Source organism: Chamaea fasciata, unplaced genomic scaffold (genome assembly GCF_029207755.1).
Source record: "Chamaea fasciata isolate MVZ Bird 193981 ecotype frontalis unplaced genomic scaffold, bChaFas1.0.hap1 SCAF_1, whole genome shotgun sequence".
Lineage (NCBI taxonomy): Eukaryota > Metazoa > Chordata > Aves > Passeriformes > Sylviidae > Chamaea > Chamaea fasciata.
Window position 1 is genome coordinate 118424271 of NW_027094086.1, and position 23582 is coordinate 118447852.

At 42.8% G+C, this 23582-nt stretch overlaps 1 protein-coding gene and 1 long non-coding RNA gene across 2 annotated transcripts; one reads left to right on the plus strand and one right to left on the minus strand.

The window, feature by feature from the left end:
• Positions 1-17778: 17778 nt before the first annotated feature.
• PRR15 (proline rich 15) lies at positions 17779-20290 on the minus strand. Its single transcript, XM_066195078.1, has 2 exons — positions 20179-20290; positions 17779-19696 (listed from the first exon to the last, which is right to left on the minus strand). The coding sequence occupies exon 2, from the start codon at positions 19685-19687 to the stop codon at positions 19325-19327; it is 363 nt and encodes a 120-aa protein (XP_066051175.1). The 5' UTR covers positions 19688-19696; positions 20179-20290; the 3' UTR covers positions 17779-19324.
• Positions 19884-23100, plus strand: LOC136296200 (uncharacterized). Its single transcript, XR_010722878.1, has 4 exons — positions 19884-19937; positions 21042-21084; positions 21805-21974; positions 22572-23100. It is a non-coding gene; the product is annotated as an uncharacterized lncRNA (long non-coding RNA).
• Positions 23101-23582: the final 482 nt, after the last annotated feature.

Below are 23582 nucleotides of genomic sequence, written 5' to 3' on the forward strand. Positions count from 1 at the left end.
TTGTTTTTTCACCCACTATCTCCAATCTTTGTGTAAGCTCAAGACTGCAGTAATTGTTAAAACTGGGAATTATTTTTTTCTTCCATGTCACTCATGAAAAATGTTTAATTACACAGGAATAAGAGCCAATTCATGTCAGATTTTACTGGCAACACAACCATGTTAATTTCCTACTGGCAGTGAGATTTTGGACATGTCAAGTATTAACTATTAAAATTTTTTGCTTTTTGTTGGTTTTCTTTTGACTATTAATAAAATAGCTAGTGTTTTTCCATTAGTATTTCTGTACATAACAGTTTCTGTACCTAACCAACCATACTTTAAAATCAAGGTATTTAGGGATCAAATTCTTCCCCTTGCAATTTCTCCCCCTTGCAATTTCTCTATTCAGGCTTTAAAACTGAAACCTAAATATCTTTGAAAGGGAAAGGCTAGTCCAATCTCCATTGTCCTGCCAAGGGGCAGGGAGGATGGAGGCACAAGTATACCTCAGAATCAGAGAACCACAGAACTTAATAGGCTGGAAAAGACCTTTCAGATCATTGAGTTTAGCCCATGAACCAACACCACCTTGTCAACTAAACCATGGCACTGAGTGCCACATCCAGTCTTTCCTTACACACCTCCAGGGACGGTGACCCCACCACCTCCCTGGGCAGCCCATTTCAATGTCTAATCACCCTTACTGTGAAGAATATTTTCCTAATATCCAACCTAAACACCCTGTGGTGCAGCTTAAAACTGTGTCCTCTTGTCCTATCACTGGTTGCCTGGGGGAAGAGACAGGCTACAAACTCCTTTCAGGGAGCTCTGGAGGGTGATAAGGTCAGTGAGCATCAGGAACTGACCAAATCCCTCTGTCTAGAAGGAAGCTGGACAAACTCCTGATCAGCAACAGTGAGGGCAGAAGGGTGCAAACTCTTCTTGCAGAGGTTGTGCTCCCTAAGGAGCACCCATCTGCAGCTACATCTTCCTGCTTCAGGGACATGCTCCCTCCTGCTTGACAGTTTTGGCAGAGGTTTACCCAGACAACTTTTATTCTGCACTCCATCTCCCACAAAAATCAGAACTCTGTGAAATCTGTTTACAAGGAAGCAGTGAAAGCTTGTCTTCATCTTGCTGTAAGGAGACCCAGCCACATTAGATGAACAAATGAACCTCCTGTGGAACCAAATGGGTGGCCAGCAAATGCCAGTTCTTGCTCCATGCTCTGAAACTCCTCAGCCAAAGACTTTTGCTGCTATTTAATAATTGGATTTTTATTGCTAATTTCTAACCTAAGTTGGCAGATTTACTGCTCTGAGGCTGTGTTTGCTGCTGACAGATGGGAATGTGAATATTTGCTGTCTCCTCGGATTTGTGCAGCTCCAGGGTGGGCACTGTGTTTCCTGCTGTTTAAATGAAACATCCAGGGACTGCTGCAAGGGACTGAGCTGAAACATTCCCTCAAGTTGATTCATGCCTATTTTAGGGTTCTCCAGATGCAGACAAAACTATTTAAACATTTTTTCTTGGTTAGGAAATGAGTTGCTCCAGCTCAGGCAAGAAAAGGTAAATGTTTGTGGGCACAGTGTGAGACGTACTGGGAGAATAAAACACATGAAACTCAGAACTTTCCCACACTGGTTTGTTCTGGACCATGGAAACACCTGCGCACACTGGTTCTTGCTGAGATTTTATCTTCTGCTTCTTCATCAGAGCCAGTTGTTCCTCTTAGCATGCACTTTGCATTTATGGCTTCAGCTTCTCCAAGGCCAGATGGCTGCAAACCTCAGAGTCATTGTGGAAAGGGCCAAGTTTTGGCATTTACAACCCCTTACAAATCTTATTGCTGAGAAAGACCCACCATCATTCCCAAGAAGAGGCTTTCCTTTATATTACTCTACCTTCCCATAGTATGTGCCAGGTATCATGGAGGTGTTATGGCCTTTGCTGGTGTGAAAAATATCCTAGGTCCATACAGGGATTGCAGTTATTCAGCGTCTTTCCCAGGACCAAACAAATGTTTTACGCATGATCAGGTTCATATAAATTTCTTCCCTTGGTGGGAATGCTCCTCCTGTGTCCATAAAACAGCCATCAGAGACAGACAGCCACTATTTCTCCCTTTACAACCAACTGCTTGGAAGGCTGGAAGGAATCTGAAGAGATCCCTGTCTCCAGCCTCCTGCCCCAAGGCAATATTATATTTCTGAGAGGCCCTTATCTTAAAGCTGAGTACAGCAAAGGCAAGCTTTCCAACCTTTGCTTTTTCAAATGTCAAGCCTAAGCTTCCACTTTCAAGTCAAGACCTATTACTGCTTGCATTAGCTACCAAGGACACAGGAAGCAGATTATTCTTTCTTACAGCAATTTTATAGGTGTTTCAAGATCATTATGTTTCCTGTTCTTTCTTTTCCTTTCTAGATTAAAACCATCTAATTTAATTTCTCGTCTGTCCTCATATATCACGCTTTCTAGGCTTCTGCTCATGCATATTAAGTACCTCTCATAAACCCTTTTTACTTACCCACCCTATTTCTTAATGCCTGAAGGGTTCAAACTTGGATGAATACTCCAACTGCAATCTCATCAGTGCAGAACAGACTCGAAGTATTGTATCCTTGGCCGCCCTACCCTTGATTCAACACCTTCTCTGCAACAGTTAAATAGCATTGTTGGTGGGCAAAAAGCAGGTCATGGTGTTTAAGGCACTTCAAGTAAGAGCATGGCATTCTTCACAGGGGTCAGAATGCACCTTCAGGAAGAAAAGGACTCAGAGGTCTGGACACATGAAACAATCATTGCTTTTCTACAGGTTTTTTTGTTGTTGACGTTGTTTTGCTTTCAAAGAGACTTCCTGTTGTTTCTGCAATAAACTGGAGAACAGTACATCAATGCCTTGTCAGTAAAATTATAGGGATCTTATGCTCATTAAGGATATAGACTCTTCAGTAAATTACTGTCATTCTTCATTTCATTGAGCTGCTTCTGTGATGCAGCTCATCCAGACTGCAGCAATTCTCGCTGCCCTGGTTGTTCTGCTACCACAGCCTGTCATTTGCATGCAATCTTTGCACTACCTTCCTGGTAAATGCCATACTAGAGCAAATCTTCCTAACAGCCATATTCCTATGATGCTTAATGACAATTTCCCTCTAAACTGATGAATAAACTCCTCCCTTTCTTCCTTCAGTTCCTTAAAACCAGCAGGCTGCTTCATCTGAGGTCAGCTGAAACCTAGAATAGACATTTCAAGAACAACTAGGGGAATTCCATGCTTTTTTCCCACTGATGACAGCAGAAGTTGGATGTCTAAAACATATTAACATTTAAAAAAATTAAATAAGAATTCTATAAAGCTCCGTTGTGAAACATTGCTTGGCCTCTGGATTATGTGAAAGGTTGTAAGATAAATAGTCCATTTTTAAAAAAAAAAGGATTTTTAATCCTAAAGGGTGCTGTTTGTAACTCCCTGAAAATACTGGGACTCATTTCTAAACATTTTGTCTACTCGCATGAGTAATTGCATGTTTCATTTTACAGAGAGTATACAGGCAGTCACACCATGAAAGGAAAAGGACTTTAAAGAGGAATAGTTCCACACTTTATTCTGTCTCTCTCTGAGAGAGCCTTCTTTCTGTTGCTTTTTTTCATTGAAGCATTCTTTATTTAAAACAGAAGACGTTGAAACATATCTTGGTACTTTGTGGAGAATATTCCACAGGAAATGATAAGGCATTTAAACAGATACATGATCACTAACTAGTGCAAAAAGGAGTGACTCATGGTTTGGGTACTCAACTCGAAAAGTAATTTAAAGTATTTTCAAGGAGGAGCCCAGTTTTTCCTGAGAAAAAGAACTGCCAACAGAGAGGCAGAATTTAGCATTTTAGCCGGGGCCACCAGCTCAGAGCTTGGCAGTTCCACGATTGTTTTCACCTGCCTTTTAATTTCTCTTGGAAATATCCCATCCATGTTCCAGGAGGCCACGTTTCCTGCCCACTTTTCAGAACTTGGCAGATGACAAGTGAAATTACATGGCTCATCCGAACCAGCTTTACCTCCATGCTCTACTACAGCTTTCCCTTCTTGCCCTTCTTTTGTATTCACTGTTTACATTCACAGGACGTTCCACAGGGGCACTTCCACTGAAACTTTGGTCATGGGATTATTTTGGTGGGGGGGGGGGGGGGAGGGAAGTTGTTTGTTTGTTTGTTTGTTTGTTTGTTTGCATTTAATGTGAAGCAATTAGTTGTCTTCAACTCCAAAGCCTGTTGGCTAAAACATCTCCAGTTACTGATCCTCCAGCTGAACCAAAACATCCATTTCCATAGCAAAGGGCAATGGCAGACACCAGCTTTGCTCCACCTGAATTGCCAGCTTCCAGCTTCCCCAAAACGCCATACTCTCTCTCCCCTTTCAAAGAGGGAATATATGCTGATCAGTGAATAATGCCTTTGCTATTGAAAGTATGTGAACTTAACCTGGAGGGAATATGCCAGAGAAATGAGTGATTTCTAAGTTAGCACTTAGGATTTCAGAGGGTGGCATTGTTGTGAGTAATGAGCTCATGGGAAATGCAGTTGCAGAAGTGAAGTTTGCCAACAGGAACAGGATTATAGAAAGTGAAGTTCAGTTGAGCTGAACTCAACCACAGCTGCAGGAAGGTGTTGGTGTTTGTTGTTTTTTTTTTAATAACTACTGGACTCTCAGCTATTTCTTCAATAAGTATTTAATCTTTCCCTAATTCAAAGTGCAACATGTAAAAATAGTGTGAAAACATGGCACAGCTGTCCTTAAAAATATAACTTTTTTGGTGCCTTTTACCAGGGGAATTTTTTTTAAAACCATTTAAATTTTCTTCAGGGAAGTCTTCTCATTCTAAAAAATGAGGCTACTCCAGTGTCTGTCTGCTTCATAGCCATTAGCTAACTTATGTTTGTAAAGCACTTTGAATTCCTCATATAATGAATGTTACTAGACAAATGGGAAAATGTGGTTGATTTCTGTTAAAGATAAATCACTCTTTAGTCTGGATCTCTCTCTAATCATGAAAAAAAAATCTTTTCTCAGCCCTCTCTAGCATAAGAGTTAGAGTTGCTAATTCATTGAGGCTGGTAATATTTCGTAAACTCTTAGCTCTTTGAAGTCTGATTTATTTTCAGAGATTAATCTAAAACTGTGAACTCTAATGCACCTCAGACTTGCAGTTTAGGCATATCCTAATTTTTAAGATCCTATACAAGAATTTGTTAAACCAGACCAATTGGTAGCAAGACCCTGATCTCAAAGCAACTATTTGACTATAACAGAGAAATAACCTTTTAAACTACCCTACGTCCTGGCGCCAAGACTCTGCCATGACCTGTGTTATGAAAATAACATAATCTGTGGCAATATAACAGCACTGAGTTAGTATCAATAGTCTGACAGAGGGTAGATAACGAGCACATCATGCTGTTTTAAAACAGCTCCCTGCCATATATTTACAAGGGAATGATAGATGGCTTGTATACTTTTTATGGGACTCACAAGATAGCATGTATCTTCCAGCACTATCTGATGTACAAACTTAATTTCAGTATTTGCCTCTCAAACAGACAGATTTATGGCTCCCAAGTGCAGCCACACTGGATCTGAGCAAAGGTCCATCCAGGCTGGTAGCTGGACTCTGTGGCAGCCAGTAGCAAATGTTTGGGATAAGAGTGTAAGAATAAAGCAAGTGCACAATTCTACTTCCTCTGGTATATTCTCACAGATCCTACCAGACTAGCTAGGGCCTACCTGAAAGAGGGATTTATTCCATATCTTTATATTTAATAGTTCTGATGGCTTTTTTTCATCTGCAAATTTATTCATAACGCTTTCCTCAACTTACGCTTTTTGTCTCCACAACACCCTATGGCAAGGAGTTGCACATCTTAATCTACTGGCTGTGAAAAATAAATCCTAACTGCTTTAAACCAGCTATCTTGAGCTTTTGTATAGAGAGAAAATAATGGTGTTCTCCTCACCTTTCTTTGCTGTTTTTGATTTTGTATAGATGTGTTATATCTGTTATGTTACTATTTTTGGACAAGCAAATGTGTCTAATCTCATCTCGAACAAAAACCTTCCCAAACCTATGACAGCCTCTTTACCTTTCTATACACCTGTTCTAGCCTACCATCTTTTCACTGAAATAAGGACCAGAATTGCCTTTGACAGACATACTGTGGTCACATCATGAACTTGCAGTTTTCATGTTTGTTCTCTGATCCTTTAGTGATAAATCTTAACATTTGATTTACTTTTCTGGACTGTCACAGGGTACTGAACTGGCATTCTTGCTGAAAAAGCCAACACAACAGTTTCAAGCTCTCTTTATTGCACAGTAATGATTTCTGGAGAGTTTACCATTGCAAGGGTTATTTTCCTCGGACCCATTACTGTACTGACTTTGGCTTTCATCTGTCATTCTATTTATCAGCCCTTGAGATTGTAGTTTAAACTCTGACTTTTCTGAATAATCAATAGTCTTGTCACCTTGCCCTCCACTGCCTTTTCACCGAGAGCTGCTTCCAGCACTTGACCGCTTATTACCCTTTAAAAGTTGTGTCTTTTAAAATATTATTTTCATGAGAGGACTATTCCTTTTTCAATTAAATAATTTATTGCCCAAGTAACAAGGGAATCATTCTACTAAGTTTTGATTGCTGTGGAAGACAACTTTTCAAATCCATGCCCTTTTTATACTTACAGCTTCAGTCTTCACACACAAGAATTGAAAGAAATGTCTTTCTTTAAATATAACAGCTCTGGATGCTGCAGTCAAATATGTATAATTTTAAAATACATAAAGTGATTGCTGCACACTGAAGCTAAAACATTACTTTAGCCATATAGTCCTATGGTCCAGTAAAGCTCTCCATGTATCTACCAGTAATTAATTTTTTTCCAAAGTGCCAGGAAATCAAGATGTCTCTGCATATAAATCTTGGACAATAAAAGCAGAAAGAACTCATAATAGTTCTCTTGTCTCTGAGGCCAGCAGGGACTGTTGGTATACTTCACTGAGTATCAGATATCAACAGTATAATAGGAAAGCTTTTCTGTCCTTAGCAGCTTTTCTCAGTTGAGAAATTAAATGTCCTTTCATCCAGCAACCATGGAACAGGATTAGCTTTTGTACATTACTACTTAAAATGCCAATAAAGGATTTGTTAATAGGCATTGTGTCGTGCTCATAATGCAAATAACAACAAAAAACAGAATTAGTGTCAACCCTGCTCCCAGTCTGTTAGTGGGCTCTTTTTCTCACCATACCAAAGCAGACTGCTTGTCCACCGCATAACATGCATAAATACTTACATCCAAATCTGTTTCATAATGGATGTCCCTTCTGAAGACAGTATACTGTCACACCTTGTTCCTTTCTGGCAGGTTTCCCTGCTGTGTCTGTAACCAACTCAGAGAACATGATGTCCTGCTCCTCGGCTGCTGGTCTTCCTGCTCCTTCAACCTTCCAGCTCTGGCACAATTCACAGTTCAAACCAACAGCATTTGTAGCACTCATGGCAAAATCACAAAGAATAAACTGTATTCCCCATGCTCTGGCTGGTGGAGAGACAGACTTTGCCCTGCAGATTTCTGGCTCCCCTCTCCAGGTGCCTTCTTGGACATTTTCAGGAGCATATTGTCAATGGGTTATGGGTCTTGTGCCATCCCTTTTGTGGAGCTGGCAGTGTGCATGACTGCAGGCTGGGAAACATCCCTTGATCAGCTTTTCTAAGCCAGCAAAAAGCAGAACTAGTCAGCACATGCAGATGGAAAATGCAAAAGCCTTACAGAGAGAATACAGAGTGAAGGACCTTTCACCTATGCCATAGCAGCTACAGGTAGCTGAGCAGAGGACAGCAACAACCCCACCTTTTGAATAGAGCTACTAGGGAAGTTGGGAGAGAGAGATTAAAAACTATTTTGGTGCCCACTGATATTGCTCTGGGCACAAGAAAAAACCATGTCAATACAATGAACTGGTGAGATGCCTATGTACTATTTTTTAAAGCTTTCTGCCACTTCTGGCAAGAGTGAGCCATTCATCCTTCGTAATGCCTTAAGCACCCAGACATACTTTTACACAAGCATTAAGAACACCAGATTAAGTCTTCCTCTCCAAGGAATCTAATAAAATTATAGGCCTGACTTACTTCTGATTTGGTTATATAGAGTACTCTTAAATTTAAGCCAAATTAAGCTAATCCTACAGTGTGTTATTAGTTGTGGATAGCAGACAGCTGTAGAAAATCTGTGAAAGTTGTGTCTTTAGCTGGGCTGTCACTGTCAAGAGGAATGTCCTCAAATATGAAAATTAACGTTTATACCATCATTGCTAATGTATAAAGCTTTAGGATATTTATGTTTATCATAATTAAAAACCTGATTAAAACCTCTTGGAATCTCCTGGCTGTGTTTTCCCTTGACATACCAGTCTGCAGTTTCAGCATGCCTCTTGAGACCTCAGAGAGCAGAGTGTGAAGACTGATGCATCAAAGAGCAAAAGGTTTAATTGTAATGGAAAGCTTGAATCTTCCAAACAGGATCACTCCTGACAGAAAATCAGAATCAATAGCAGCAGCTATATTCAGTGCCCAACAAATAAAGCTTGTAAACTGCATGTTTTCAAACTCATAGGAGGGTGAGAAAAAAAAATTTGTGAGCAGCAGATTGCGTCTGGGACTCACAATTCCTACAGGTTAAAATCTCAGTAGTTACTGAAAGACAGTTGTCTGATTTCCTTGCCTCAACTTGGCAATGCAATTTACAATAGCTTCTACTCCAGAGGTACTTGAAGTTCCTTCAAAAAAAAAAAAATCTTTGGATTTGTTGTTGTTGTTGATTTCTAAACAGATTGTGAAGTACCTATGATAAAATAAGTATTTTTAGTGATTTTTTCCCTTGGGCTTACTACAGTGGTGTAAAAAGCCAGTCTTTGTGACACTGAGGCTGTTGCTGAGGAATCCCACACAATCACAGAATATTCTCAGCTGGAAGGGATCCACAAGGATCAAGTCCAGCGCCTAAGTGCATGGCCCATAGGGGGTTGAATTCATGACTTTGGCAATATTGTCACCATGCTCTAACAACTAATACCTAGAAACATAAACTGTGAACATAAACTTAAAGAAGCTACTCTGTGCCAGCTCAGGAAATGATCAATGTTAAGCAATTTTATGTACGCATGAAATGGTAAGCTTCACACGGCTGGAATTGTACAGGTAAAATTCTCACTCTTCTTGTAGATTAAACTTTTACCAGGGTGTACTCTAGATCATCTTCAGGTTACAACATAACTTATTTAAAAATATTTCCCTTGGTATGTAAGTTTAAAATCTGCGGTCATCAGAGAGTAGGTGAGTGTAAAAGCTACCTTCTACTACAAAGGGAACGCTGGAGATGACACATCTGGGTGTCTCCATTGGGAAGGGGATGAAACCTCCCAAGGATGTGGGTGAAAAGCCTCTCACATCAGCCCCTCCCTGTAGCAGGAAGGACATTTTCCACTACTGTGTAATTCTGAATATTTTATTGTTTGAACATTGGACAGTTTAATTGCCATAAACACCTGCATGCCATTTCACCCGGCATATGCCTGGAGCTGTCTTTTGTGATTATTGTTGGTTTGTTTTGAGTTTTTTTAAATATTGAACATGACAAAGCATTTTAAAGATACTTCATGTTCTAGTGCAGGCACAGGACCTCCTGCCAAGTACTCGTTCACCCCTAAGAGCAGAAAGCCATTCCTTCTGTTCATGCAGCACCCATGCAGAGGAATTCAAAAGCATTTAGGAAATACTATCCGCCTGTGAACAAGTACATGATGTGAAAAAGTACAGCCACAATTAGATAAAATATGGCAAAGTTATAGCTCATTGTAGCTGTTGCAAAAGGTACCTGTTAGGTTTGAACCAGAGAGAAACCTGCACTGACAAATGCACCTTTACTGTAGTCTTTAGTAAAGGGTCATTGCTCTGGTGCAAATTACTTCTGGTGTGATAGCACAGCCATGTTCCCTAAGGAATTTCAGTTTTGGACTCCATTCCAAACTCAAAGCTTAGGTGCTGAGTTCAGGTGAAAGTTCTAAGGACAGTCATGAGTACTTTGTGTCCTACCTTTCTGCTGGATCATGCTTCCACCAAGGCCACCTCCAGAGCCTAGGACTGCCTCTTGAGCCCACATGCAAGCACCATTTCTTCCACAAAGACCCAGAGCTTATTTTCAGTTTTTCTTTTCAAACAAGATACAGGTTTTTACCAGGTCAGACTGAACATCCATCTAATCCTGCACCCTCTGACAGTAATTGATAGCAAATATTCCCTTCTCATCTCCTGAAGAGGATGAACATGGGATAACTCTTCTGCTATGCTCTCCCACTTCTGACAAGACATCAACACTGACTGTTAGAGAAATTCCCGTTGGGGGGTTATAACCCCATCTTTGTACTGGAATTTGCCTAATAGTTTTTGAGCCCCATCAACAGCACTGACATACCAAACCTGACATTTAAAGCACTTACAAGGAAGGTGGCTCCCTCAATTATGTTTCCCTCATGTCTGAGGGGACTCAGACCTACCTCTGTCACAAGAGATACCTGGGGCCATAAATCTTCCTAGTCTATTGGATGAGCAGGTTTCTCTGAATGCCTGATACCACAAGGCATCTCCATCTTCAGGCATATTTTTAATAGCCTCTGGGCAGGTTCAGGGTGAAGATTAACAGCACGGGCTAACAGACCAGCTGTAAGGAAGACTGATTAAAATGGCACACGGGTGATACATTGCCATAAGCATAAAAAGAGGACTGCTGACATGCCTGTCTTAAAACCAATTACATGAGTGAAAAGTCTGCACATTCTCCACATGTTGGGATCTCACCCATTGGAAAGGATGAAGAGCCTCAGGTCTAAAATCCTTCAGAGTGCACACCCTACTAGAGTGTAAAGGGCACATAGATCCATCCCCCATAGTCAGCTGCATCTTCAGATAAGATCCTGCCACTCATACTCATGAGAATTTGATGGTTGTGTTCACCAACAGATAGAGGCCTTAGACAAGGGAATATCTCCCCATAAATTTAGCTCTGTTTAATCACCTAAAAATGACTTTTCTCCAAGTTCTTTCCTTAGTCAAGCCTTCAGTGAACCACACCCCTTCTCAAATCTGTCAAACATTTCCAAATGATATTGCCATGCTACTTAAAGGCAGATGAAAGCAGGTGGTAAAGCTGTCACAGCAATAGGCAGCAGAAACACAGCTCCCATAAGCAGCTTTGATTTGGCAAAGAAGATGAAGAGGCGCTTCTCCAGGATCCCCGTGGCACTAACACCGCTGGTAGTAGCTTTTACTTCCCAGTTTGTTGGTTGAGCAAGTTGTCTTTCCTCTCGAGGAACTGCCAAGGTGCTCTAGGAGAAATGTGGTGGACTCAGCCTCCTCAAGCCCAGTACCACTGACGAGTCACACAGGGTGTGCAGGGATGCCCCAATTCCCAAGCAAGATAGGAAGGACAACATTTTTTAAATGTTTCCTGCATGCTGATTTGCACAGGCTCATGTCTAAAAGCAAATCCTTCACACACTCTGGCAGCTGGCATCTTATGTGCAGGTACCAAAGGCTGGGTGTGTATCCTGAAAATATCCCACTTGCTAGTGCTCACTGGGCATTTGCATGCAGAAGTTGCCAATCTCAAGAAGCCAAATTTGTGCTGTCATTTTTGCCTCTTCCCTAATAGCAGGCACTTTCTGGTATCACTTGTAGAAACTGCTACAGAGCACACAAATGCCATAAAAGACCAGCAAAGTCTTGGCAAGTGACCTTCCCTCAGCCTTGGGAACAAATCCTGAAAACCTTTACAGTGATGGTTCAGACCCAAAAACAAGTTAAAATTGTGCCGCTGGTTTCTACTCTGGATTAAAGGGTTTCGAAAGGTGTCGTATGACTGCTGCTTGACATGGGCATTTGTTGAAGCAAATATTTTTAAAAAGAGCTTGAATGGCTCTTAAGTAAATGGGTTTGTATTGTGCTGTGTGAGGGTGTGCCCTATCCTGGCTGGCAAAGCAAAACAGGTAAAGGCCAAAGCAGTAACTAACACCGAAACACAGGGAGGGATGGGGGGGGCTCCACACACCTCAGGACTTAAAACCCTCTTCAACCTTTGGTCTTGTTCTCAATGCACACAAAAGCATGAGAGAAGGTTTCATTGGGCTTTATAAAGAAGCTGTTTAGCAGTAAAAGCTGATCTACAGGCAGTGGACAAAAGAACAATAACCCTGCCGAAATGCTACACGGGGCTGATGTTCTGTAAGGAATAATTTCAAGTCGACTGGAAAAGATCAAATAGCAGCTGGAAAGCAAGAATATACCAGGGAGGAGGGGAGAAAGCAGCCACACTGCTTCAGCACAAACAGCTGAAAACACAGAATAAAAAATACGTGTGTTATTAGGCAGGTCTTTTGCATTGTTAACTCCATTTGCATTGGTAAATAAACCAGAAATTTTCCTTTTTTACCTTTTCATCTTTAGTACAATTTTGACAGTTTTGTGTAAGTACGCTCCCTTTTTTATGGGGTTTTACTGAAGCTTAGAGCCACAAGGGTTATGAGACACCATTGAAGTAAATGGAATCAGACACCTCAATGCTTTTGTCAATGTGACCCTTTGACCACACTGGAGATCTGCAGCTGCACGAGGGGAGACACATTCCCACACAATCACACTAGTTTACATACACATCTTAGGATATAGCTGAATTGTTTTTCCTATGTGTGCAAGGGGGATGCCAATGCCACAGATGCAATTCCACTTCTTCCTGTCTCTGGTTCTAGTTGAAGTCTCAGCCATGTCCTGGAAGTCGTTGTGCAGTGATGTGTTAAGTTTAAATCATGTTAAAACTCCCACATACCCAAAGGTTCCTCTCGGAAATTTAAAACTTTAGAAAGCCCATTTGACACTCTTGCCTCCACTTTTCACACCTTGGTTTTCTTAGGTACTTTTGGTATAGTCTGATTTCTGTTCTCAGACTAGATGCATAATTTTGTTCACATACTTAGAAGCTTTACTTTAGCCCTACTCCCTCCATTTCCCTTCTTGAAAGTAGGGATGATGCATGCCTTTTTTCAGAAAGATGAAAGGATCAGTTTTCAGGTGAGCTCACTTCTCCACAGCGCTCCAAATCTGCAAGGTTATGAATTTGAGTTTAGGTTTATGCATAAGTCATAGGTTTATCTTCTAATTTTGTGGAAACATTTTGCAGGTGACAAGCTTAGCCAAATTCTTGCTTCAGCAGAAAAAAAGTGAAAAAGCAATCAATAAAACTAAGGAGGTAATACATAGTGTGTAAGAATAGTCATTAAAAAGGTATCTGTATGGTAAACTATTACAGCAGAAAAATAAAAAAATATGGATTAAGAAAAAACCAGCTGTCATCAACAAAAACAGATAATATTTTAAGTGCTTCAACAGGTCATTTAAAGCTTCAGCTTCTAAAGCCTATGCAGTTTCAGTCATGCTCAGCAATGTCTGCTGTTCTAATGTGATTCCTCACTTTCTCACTCTTTGCCATGTCAGAGGCAATTCAGCAGATGTTAATTAACACCTGTGATAGCTAATATATTACCTAGAGGCATTTTCCTATCTATTGTTAGTCAGTGGAGAATTGAGCCAGGAACAAACCATAATTTGCCAGCCTTGCAGGAAGAATTAAACTACCTCTAAATGCTCAGTGCAGTATCTAGCCATGGGCTTGTCTCTTCCTTAAATGTATGCCAGTGTAAAATGCTGTCCTTGTTCATTCTGTACATCGGCTTATTTCTTAAATTCTATTTCTCTAGCTGTTTTAGGGTCTAGCAAGGAGATTGTTATAGCACTGGTATAATAAAAAAAAGAACACAAGAATAGAGAAGTCAGAAAATGTGCTTTTTTTCTCCTCCTCCTCCCCTTTTGCAGAGGTCTGAGCAACAGAATTTCTAGGAAGTACTGTTGGCAGGATTTCTCTTTGAAGTTTACACCATACTCCTAGTCCTGAACCCAATGATGTTAAACAGGACAGGTGAACCAATTCTGTTCTTTGGAAGCTTGTCACTGAAAGCACATGCCAAGATAAACACAACCAAGAATGTACAGACTATGAGGCTCCTTCTGTTTCCCAGGTAGTCATAGCTCCAGAATCAAGACTAAGGCTCAGTTCTGCTCCTGTTCATAAAATTCAGTGGGAAAGAGGCCAGAAACAGATCTATTTTAACTTTCCCTTTTCCCTTTGCCACTGAAGTGCTGCCCACTCTTCTGTCACTGAGAAGCTCTTGAGAGATCAGTGGATGGTTTATCTGCTCAAACATTTACAGACTGAGGATAAAACAAAGACCCGGAAAGCAAAATGAACTTAAGTCAGCAGTGGGAAAAAAGGGTGAGTCACCAAAGTTCAAGTGCACACTACTTCTAAGTTTTCACTTCAATAGGCATACAAAGGTATGGTTCCTATTTTCAGTAATGTGGAGAGTAATGCCCTTTACCTCCTTACATGAAAGGAACTACCACCATGAACAATAACTTTGGATGGGGGGAAAGACCAGACACATTGCAAGCAGGCAGCTGGAGATTCACAGCACGCACAGGCTTGTGTTTGAGAATCATGCTTAGTTCCCACAACCCAAAACATCTGATAGTATGGTAACTAATACTTTGAAAAGAACCATTCTATCTCATTTTACTTGGAAGAAACAGGATGTTAAGATCCGATAAGGATTATTCACCAGGGTAGATTTTTTGTTAAAATCATGCCTTACAGCTATCATGGAAAGCCACTTGCTATCCCCAAAACACATATTATCTGATGTTATATTGCTTTATCTAGATAAAATGGACAGTAAGTCAAATTCATAAGCTGCAGCAGCTAATCAGTATGCTTTAGTTGAAAACTACACTCAAGTACTCTTTCTTAGAGCTACTTGTGAATTTCAGATGTGTCATTAAGGATAAACTATTTCACTACTTCTGTTGTCCAAAAATTGAGCAACTTTCTCTCTTTTGTTGTATTCTGAAATGAAAAATCAGAGCCAGCAGATTGGCCATCTTATTTACAGTAAATTAGAGATGAAGGGGAAAGGTTTGCTTTTCAAAATGGTGTAATTAGATGGTCTCAAATATCATCCTATAACCAACCCTCTCTTGCCCCAGCTTTTAAAAGATATCTTAGAAAACCCCAGGTTTGGGTTTCTTTATTTTGTCCTACCAGATAGAATCCCAAAAGGAGCAAAATGAGCTTCCAGTTTGTGCCTGTATTAGAAACAGCTTGTCTTCTGATATCAGCTGTTTAAGTGAGCCAAATTAAATATGGACTTAAAGGTCAAGCATCCAGCTACACTGGCCAGGCCAAGGCCAGGAGTTCTGCCCTTCAGATTTTAGCCTTCATATGAAGTTATCTTGCTCAGGGACAAGACACTTCATATTTCAAATATAAAATTATCGCTGGTGCCATTACAGTGAAGAAAAAACTAAGAAAACAACAAAGCAATAAATTCACCACCATTACCATAAATACCTCCAAAAAACCCAAAGCAAAAAAACCCCAAAAAACCCCAAAAAAACCCCCACAACTAAAAAAAACCCCAAATCAAAACCAAACTGAATGAAAAAAACCCCTACAACCCCTCCCCATCCCCACTAAAGAAAACCCAGCCCTCCAAACAGTGAAGACTCCTCTCTTCCTCCAAATAGTGTCGTCCCTTCTCCATTCTTCCAATTCAGTTTAAGTCATACCCTGACATAACATCTGAGGTTAGAAGGCTTGAGGCTTTCAAGACATTTATTCCAGTGTTTCCAATTTAGGATCATTTCCTGCAGGTGCTCCCTATAATCTTTGTTGAGGTCCAGACCGACCAACCTACAATAGCAGGGAATGATTCACCAGGCAACCACTCAGAGATTTATTTTTAGTTTGGGCAAAGAGTAGGAATAAGCAAGCATATACTTTGCAAGTTTATTTGAAAAGTTCATTCTATTTGCTAAATATTTTTTATTGCCCCAAACCAGCAATCTGTAGTATCTGGGATAATATTAAGAAAATGGCACTATAACTGGCATAGCTGAGGTTCACCTCATCTGCTTATTTCCATTTATTTTGTCAATGTGTCACTGCCTACTTTAAAAATACACAGCAAGTACTTTTTCAGTTGCTCTATTTCCTCAACATTTTTTTTGATCCATGATCTTTATAAAGAAGATGAGAAAAATACCCATACTAAGAGTGCAAACCGCCTTTTAATAATCCAATGCCCAGAAATGCAGTATTGTTATAACAGAGCAAGTATTGTCCAAGACATAAGAAACGATTTCCACTTCAAGGGTTACAAACAGTAATTCAGGTGCTCCATAAAATGCCTTTTTTTTTTTTTTTTTTAATCAGCTTACTTAATTTACATGTGTACAGATTACTTAAGCTTTATTTGGTGCTCTGTCTGAGAAACAAGAGGCCTTCTCCCTCCTCCTGGTACATGGGTGAGCACTAAGCTGCAGGTATTGCTGTGCACAGAGGGCAAGGAAAGTGAGACGAGGCAGCCAGCCCGTTTTCTCATGGATCTAGTTTTTCAGTGGCTGCTATCATATTCATTGAAGCAAGGATTTGACTGAGCAGGAAGATAGAATTACGTCTCCTTCCCACAGCTCAAGGTCAGGATAAAGATGGAGGAGCGCTGTGAGGTATTTTACGTGTGTTTATTGACTTTGTATTCTGACCAAATTTCCAAGATGAAAGTATCATACACAAGGATTCAGACATGGCTAATAGTCACATATTAGCCAGTATTGATATTGAATCTTAGCAGCAGCCATCTGAACAGCACACCAGACTTCTCAAATAAAACCCAAACTGGATATTTCTTGTGCCTAGGTAAAGACTTGCAACTAACAAACCTGAGGCATTTCCAAAGAGCAAACAGAGGTTCACTGTAGAACAAGGCAGCTCTGAGGTACAGAAGAGAGGAGGAAATTGTATTTTCACAACAGTTAAAGGATTAAAAATGCAGAAACATCTACAGGAGATATATAAAAACCAGTAGTTTGCATTCATTCTCCAGCCTCTGGCTAGTTCTGAGGATCTGATCCTCACAGAGCTCACATCAAACCAGATGCAGAAGTTAAGAAATGAATCAGTGCAATTTCTGCCTACTTGTTCTTCCATTTTGGGCACACACACATACAAAAATGTTTCTTCGGACCTTAGAATACATAAACACAGGCAGACTATTTGTGCCTGAAAGAAAAATGAACAGTTTGCCCTCCAAAGGTAGTGTGACAACCCTGACAACAAAGCCATCCCCTTCTGCCTCGTTCTCCCCCACTCCCATCCCTGGGTTATCTGTAGCTGGAATATGCTTCTTCTTCATCCATGTCTCTGTTTCCAGCTTTTAAACTTTCCCCCTTCTCTCTCACCCCCTTTTTTCAAAACTAGGTTTGCTCTGATTGCTTCTTCTCAAGAGAATGATTTCAGATGTCCCTTGACTGAAGAGGCCTCCCACAAGAAAAGCACCTCTGTGGAGAAAGTTTAAAGAGCTCCCGTAAGCCCACCCCAGATCTTTGCTTGGTCAGCATGGAGTCACCAAGGCAGTCCAAATCCAGTACCTTGTAGTTTTACTAAATGAAATTTAAAAAGCATGTATCTACACACTGGGTGAAAAAAAAAAGAAGCAGATTTCATGGAAATCTATTTGATTTTGTCCTTGGGATCCAGAGTCTGAAGGAGTCAATGACCAGTGAGCACCTCAGCAGCTACGTTGTCCGAGTTTATTGCACAGCAGCTTTCAAGGTTCATTACATATTATTGTGCACATTGAACCACGGGACACTTGTCCAGCATCTAGTGCAACATTTCAGTGATTGTCAGTGAGTGGCTGGTTTAATCCATATTTTCAACTGGAACTCAGGTCTTATTTCCTTTCCAGTCACTTTTTATTTTTAATTGACCTCAAATGATTAGTTACAACCAAACAAAATCATAACTGCAGAATACTTGACCGTAAGGAAATAATTTTCAGTGCCTGCCACTATGCAGTATCTCGTATTCAGAAAAACTCTAAAAGCATTTTAACAATATAAAGTATATTGCAAATGCATTTCAAATAAATAAGTCAGTTGTTGCTACATCACCTACTATCAAGAAATGTGTAATTGCCAAGTATTTTTATCTGATTTTGCTCTGTAAGGCACAACACCAGTACAAATCTGGCTTACATTTATTTGTCCAAAAATCCAAGAGCTCTTAGAGGGAGCAGATAACTACTCGAGTGAAAGCTCATTATCTCACCATCAGAAGAAATCCTGGGACATTTAACCTTGCCTCAAAAGCCTCAGACATGGTAAACAGTATAAACACTTCCAGTGGTGCCCAAGCCTACTTCCACCTTAGAACTGCAACCCTGCTTGTGCTCTCCAGGGCTGGTCTCATCTCCCAGAAGAATGTCTACATACTATCACACAATTTCTTCATTGGAGCTTCATTATGCCAGTTATCACCGATTAAGCAAAAATCATGTATCCCCTGGGTAAATGGTGAGAATTGCTAGACAACGTGGGCCTCCCTCTGTAACAGAGCTATCTCTGTTACAGGACCAGTCTCTGAAATACCTGCTTGGTATCACACAGCAAGAAGAGGGAAAATACAAGCATGGTCCTGCCTTTTCCATATGGAAATGTGATGTGGGACATGGGTGAAGGCAGGAGCCTGCCCCTCACAATACCTCACTTTTGACCCCAGTGTGGGATGGAGGATGTGTTCGTGGCTAAAGGCAGGACAGGTGCACTTTCAGCACCGCCGGAGGTCCTCAGCCCTGAAATTAGATAAGAGCACTTTGTTCCCCCCTTCCTTCGATAAGACAGCTTGGGAGATGAAAGCAGCAAAGTGCCTCCTTGGCTTGAGAGCCAGAAGGAGCTGGCTCACAGGCCTCAGAGTCATCACGTTGGCTCCTGGCAAGGGCTGCAGAAAGGTTCAGAGAGCCCACCATCGGCCTTGGGATAGCACCTTTGAGTCCGCTCACCACAGTACAGGGAGTGGGGAGTTTATTTGTGTTTTTTTAAAAAGACAATCACATCGTCCCGTCATCAGGGGGTTTGGTATTGGCGGTGTTCAGGTAACACAGCGCGATTCCCTGGCCCTGGCAGCGGTGCCGGGCTTCCCGCAGCGTCCGGTCAGGGTTTGGGAGGCCGCTGCCTGCATAGGTCCAAGCCCAGCTGTGGGGCAGTCACTGCCTCCGGCTGCCGGTCCCGCCAGTTCTCCGGCCACCCATCCAGTGGCAGCTCCTCGGCAAGGTCCTGCGGGGCTACTCGGCCCCTTGGGCGGCATGGCCTGGGGCGCCGCCGCCGTCGAAGACCTCGGGGCTGTCGGCCAGCAGCGAGGTGCGCACCTTCCGCCGCTCCTTGAAGCGGCCCGAGTGGGACACCCGGAGGCTCCGCCGGTTCCCGACTCCGGTTCCCGCGGCGTCGCCGCTACCGTAGGGAAGGGGCTGCTCCTCCCGGCCGTCGGGGCTGGGAGTGTCGGCGGGGGTCTCGCTGGCGACGGAATGCGGAGAGGCTACCGACGCTTCCTTGTGCTTCTTCTTGCTGGTCAGCGATTTCCACCAGGGCCCCGCCGAGCCCTTCACGCCGGCCCGAGGAGCGGCGGTGGCCGCGGCGCTGTCCGCCATCTCGGTCTCCTGCGGGGCGAAAGAGGGCGAGGGCGGGTTGGCAGCCAGGCAAGCCGCGTCCCCGCTCGGTCGGCGCCGGGACCCCTCTTCCCCAGCACCGGGGGGCGGGCAGCGCAGCCGGGGCGGTGTGCCCGGCGCCCGGGAGCGGCTCCTGCGCCGGCGGCCGGGCGGGCACGGGGGGAGCGCTCTGCGCCCCGTCCAGCGGCTCGGAAGCGCCGCCCGCCTCCGTGCGCGGCTCGCACAGTCTCAGGTAAGTGACGCCCGGGAGCCGGGCCGCGGGACTCGCTCGCTGCACTCGCCACCCGCCATACCCAGAGGCAGACCAGGGGTCCGGTACCTTGGGGCTGCTGCCTCCCCGCGGGACGAGGCCGGCAGCCCGGCGCGTCCTGGGGCTCCTGCGACGGGGCTCCTTTCTCTCCCCCCCTCCCTCCTTCCCTCCTCTCCCCGCCCCGCCGGCTCCCTGCGCAACAGGTACGGGAGGCGACACTGACCTGCGGCGCCCGCCCGGCGCTGCGGGAGCGCTCTCCTGCCCCAGGGGAAGCGCGGCCGCCGCACGGCCCTGCGGTCCGCGGCGCGGCGGGGAAGGAGGGCAGCGGCCGGCGGGGAGGGCGGCCGGGCGGCTGTGCGGGGCGGTGCGGAGCGGAGCGGCGGCAGGTGCCGGCCGGCCCCGCGGCTCGCCCCCGTGGGCGGAGCGGCGGCCCGGCCAGCCCCGGGGCCGGGCGGCTCCCGCTCACCTGCCCGGCTCCTGCGCGGGACTGCAGGGAGGGGGGGGTCGGTGTCCCCTGTAGGGAGACCCGGCGGTGGGGAGACAGGGGGAAGAGGAAGAGGAGCAGGGAGCCTCAGCGCAGGTGAGGCAGCGCCGTGAAATCCGGGGCTGCCGAGATGGATGCGGTGTTGACAGCGTGCATGGCTGGAACAAAATATCACTGCTTTTTGTTTGTGCACGTGATGGATGTGTGTGGGTGGGTATTTTATAGCCTTGAAGAAAATAGAATTGTGGTTAACTCCCTTCTTTAAAAAACGAATGGCGCTGTAGGTCACACGGTGTAGTCTGGTACTTGTATTCAAATTGACTTAGTATTGGGACTTTGACTTTCTGTGTGGTGATGGATATATGACCATACAAACAACTTTGAGGTATTTTTATTCACCAAGAAAGGAGAAAAAAAGATTTGCTTGTGCCACACTACACGTTAAAAGTGATGATTTGCTCTTTGGAGAGCTACGCCATGTAACATGCATTTCATTCCTAACGCCCTACCCATCAACTACACAGTCAGCCACTCAAGGGTGCCTATGATGGTACCGAAGAGTGTGTGAAAGCATCATATTTCAGCCTCATCTTCTTTTGCAGATCAACTTCTGCTATTTGCAGCTTCCCCGAATAGCCCATAAAGGTAAGAGGTATGGAAATTGGTGAGTGCAGGTTACTGAGGGAGAGGAACCTGGGGCATGCACTATACACGTTACTCTGTAGATTGCCCTCTTCAAAGCTAAAGGCTTTTGGATAGGGAAGCATACACACTTGAAAGTACGCCAAACTGTCTATCACACTAATTAAGATCAACAGAAAAAAACTTCTGTGGAATAAAACACTAACGTCCAGTGATAAAAGATGGCCTTCACATTCCCTCCTAACAAGTAAGCAACTAACATTTTCCAAGACACAAAGCACCAGGGCATCAGGCTCTCCTTGGGCCAAGGGCAGGAGCAGAACACAGGGTCAAGTTTCTCCTTGTGACTATGACCTACTGCTTTGCTACTCCCTTGTATCTGTAGAGAAAGAGAACACCAGCATCTCTCCCCATCTTGTGTCCCAGAGAACTGCCTGGGAAAAAAGGAATTTATGTGGCCATAAAGGTAGTTTTTATTTTTAAATGCTCTTTTCCCAAAAAACATTACTGGTCATCTTTTATAACATTCACTCTGCAAACAGGCTCATACAAAATATTTAGTATTTATTTTATTTTGATTACCATACATCTTAGCTCATAAACCATACTCTTAGCTCTCAAAATGCCAAACTTCCATCAAATCAGTGTGTTGTGGCTTTTTTTTTTTAAGTAAAAACCCATTTCAAAGAGTCCTAGAATGTGAGTTTTTTTCCTTTTTTATAGTGTACTGAGAGCAGAGTCTACTGAAAAGAGAGAGGCAGGTTGGAAAGATTGTAAGAGATGTGGGAGTGGGAGGATGCTGCCTGCATGAGTCTGTGGTGGTGCAGGAGGAGAGCAAAACCTGCTCTGCTTTTGAAAGTCTCAACATGCTGTTCCACAAGATTGTCACTAAGGTTAGTGTTTATACAAAAACAACTCTGACAGTGAAAATGTATGCTCTCTCCCATTCTTGCTGCAACAGTATTTGTTGCACTCTTTCAGCATACATATATTTACAGCGTTTATTTAAACAGAAAAGTAAATAACATATTGCTTATTTCAGTGCATGGAAGTTGGATAGCACATTCATTTAATAAGACTGCTGCAGTTAAATTCTGTGCTGTCTTTGCAGGAGGCTGGGATAAAAAGCAGTGGGGTTTTATAGTCCCAGGTAGGGTGTCTGTGCAGGATTCTAGCAGATGCCACAGTACACTGCAAAATAAAACAGTAGGGCCTTTCTTTATTATAGTGTAATATATATATATTAATATATAGTGTAAACTCCTTTTGTGAACAGTTAAACCATATCGACATAAGTTTCTTCATAATTCTGCAGGCTCTCCAAAATTCAGAAATATCCAGGTATTTTCAAGACTTAGATTCTCAAAGACTGATTTTAATATCAGTCCTCAAACTAATCTTATTTACAACCCCTAACTGTTATTGCAGTGAATGGAAAAAAAAAATAGTGCTTTTTTCATTTCTCACTGTCCTTTTTCCAAACTTTGCAGACTCTACTGTGCTCAAGTTGAAACTGGGCTCTGAGAAGCTTGGATTGCCAAACCACACCCTTATCTAACTGTGTTGAGGGAACCCATCTCTACTAGCAAGACAAGAGAGGCACCATCCACTGCAGACATCAGTCTTCTCAGCACCATGGAACCCTTTGGCTTCCACAGCTCTGATATTAAATGCAGTTACAATTCTACCAAGGGGACCCCCAGAATCATAACATGCACTGGTGAATATTGCTATGAGAGCTCTCATTTATCCTGAAACCCCAGACCATCAAGCAAATACACTGGATGTTTGAAACTTGGGTTTCTCAAATGCTAACTTTAAGGCCAAGGATGTGTTCACACCAACTGAAAAGAGTATATTGCACTGGTACCTATAGAGAGCAGAGCTCTACTGAGGTCCTTATTCTCAGCAATATTCAAATTGTATGTTCAAATTTCAATTAAACTCTTAACTCTGCCCTGAAATACAACGGAGCAATTGGCTCATAGAAAAAAAAAAAAAAGCAACACTGATACCTGTTGGCACAAGCTGGCCCTTTAATATTCAGCATTAAAACAGTTCTTGGAACTCCTAAGTCTCAGAGCCTAAGTGTTATGTTAATTTAAACCAATGGACCTCTGTGGTCAGGAAAAGACCACACGAACAACTGTCTCCCATCTGCGTCAAGCTGCCAATTCAGAAGAAGCCAGCAGTAACTTAATTTCTTGTAGATTTAGGTTTCCATGTGCTAGCAGCATCTCAAATCTTAGCTTTTACCATAATAACCACAGGAAGGACTCCAGCCATTTTTTTAATAGGCAAGAACATTTTCCCTGTTGACACCGGGCTGCTGCTCAAGACTGGAACTGCAGCATTCATTACCAGTCTACATCTGCCCTGCCAAAAAATCCCAAAAACCAAAAACCAAAACACCAAGGAAAAAAAACCAACAAAAACAAACAAAAAAACCTCCCCACCCCCACCCCCCAAAAAAACCAACCAAGAAAAAGCACAAATTAATA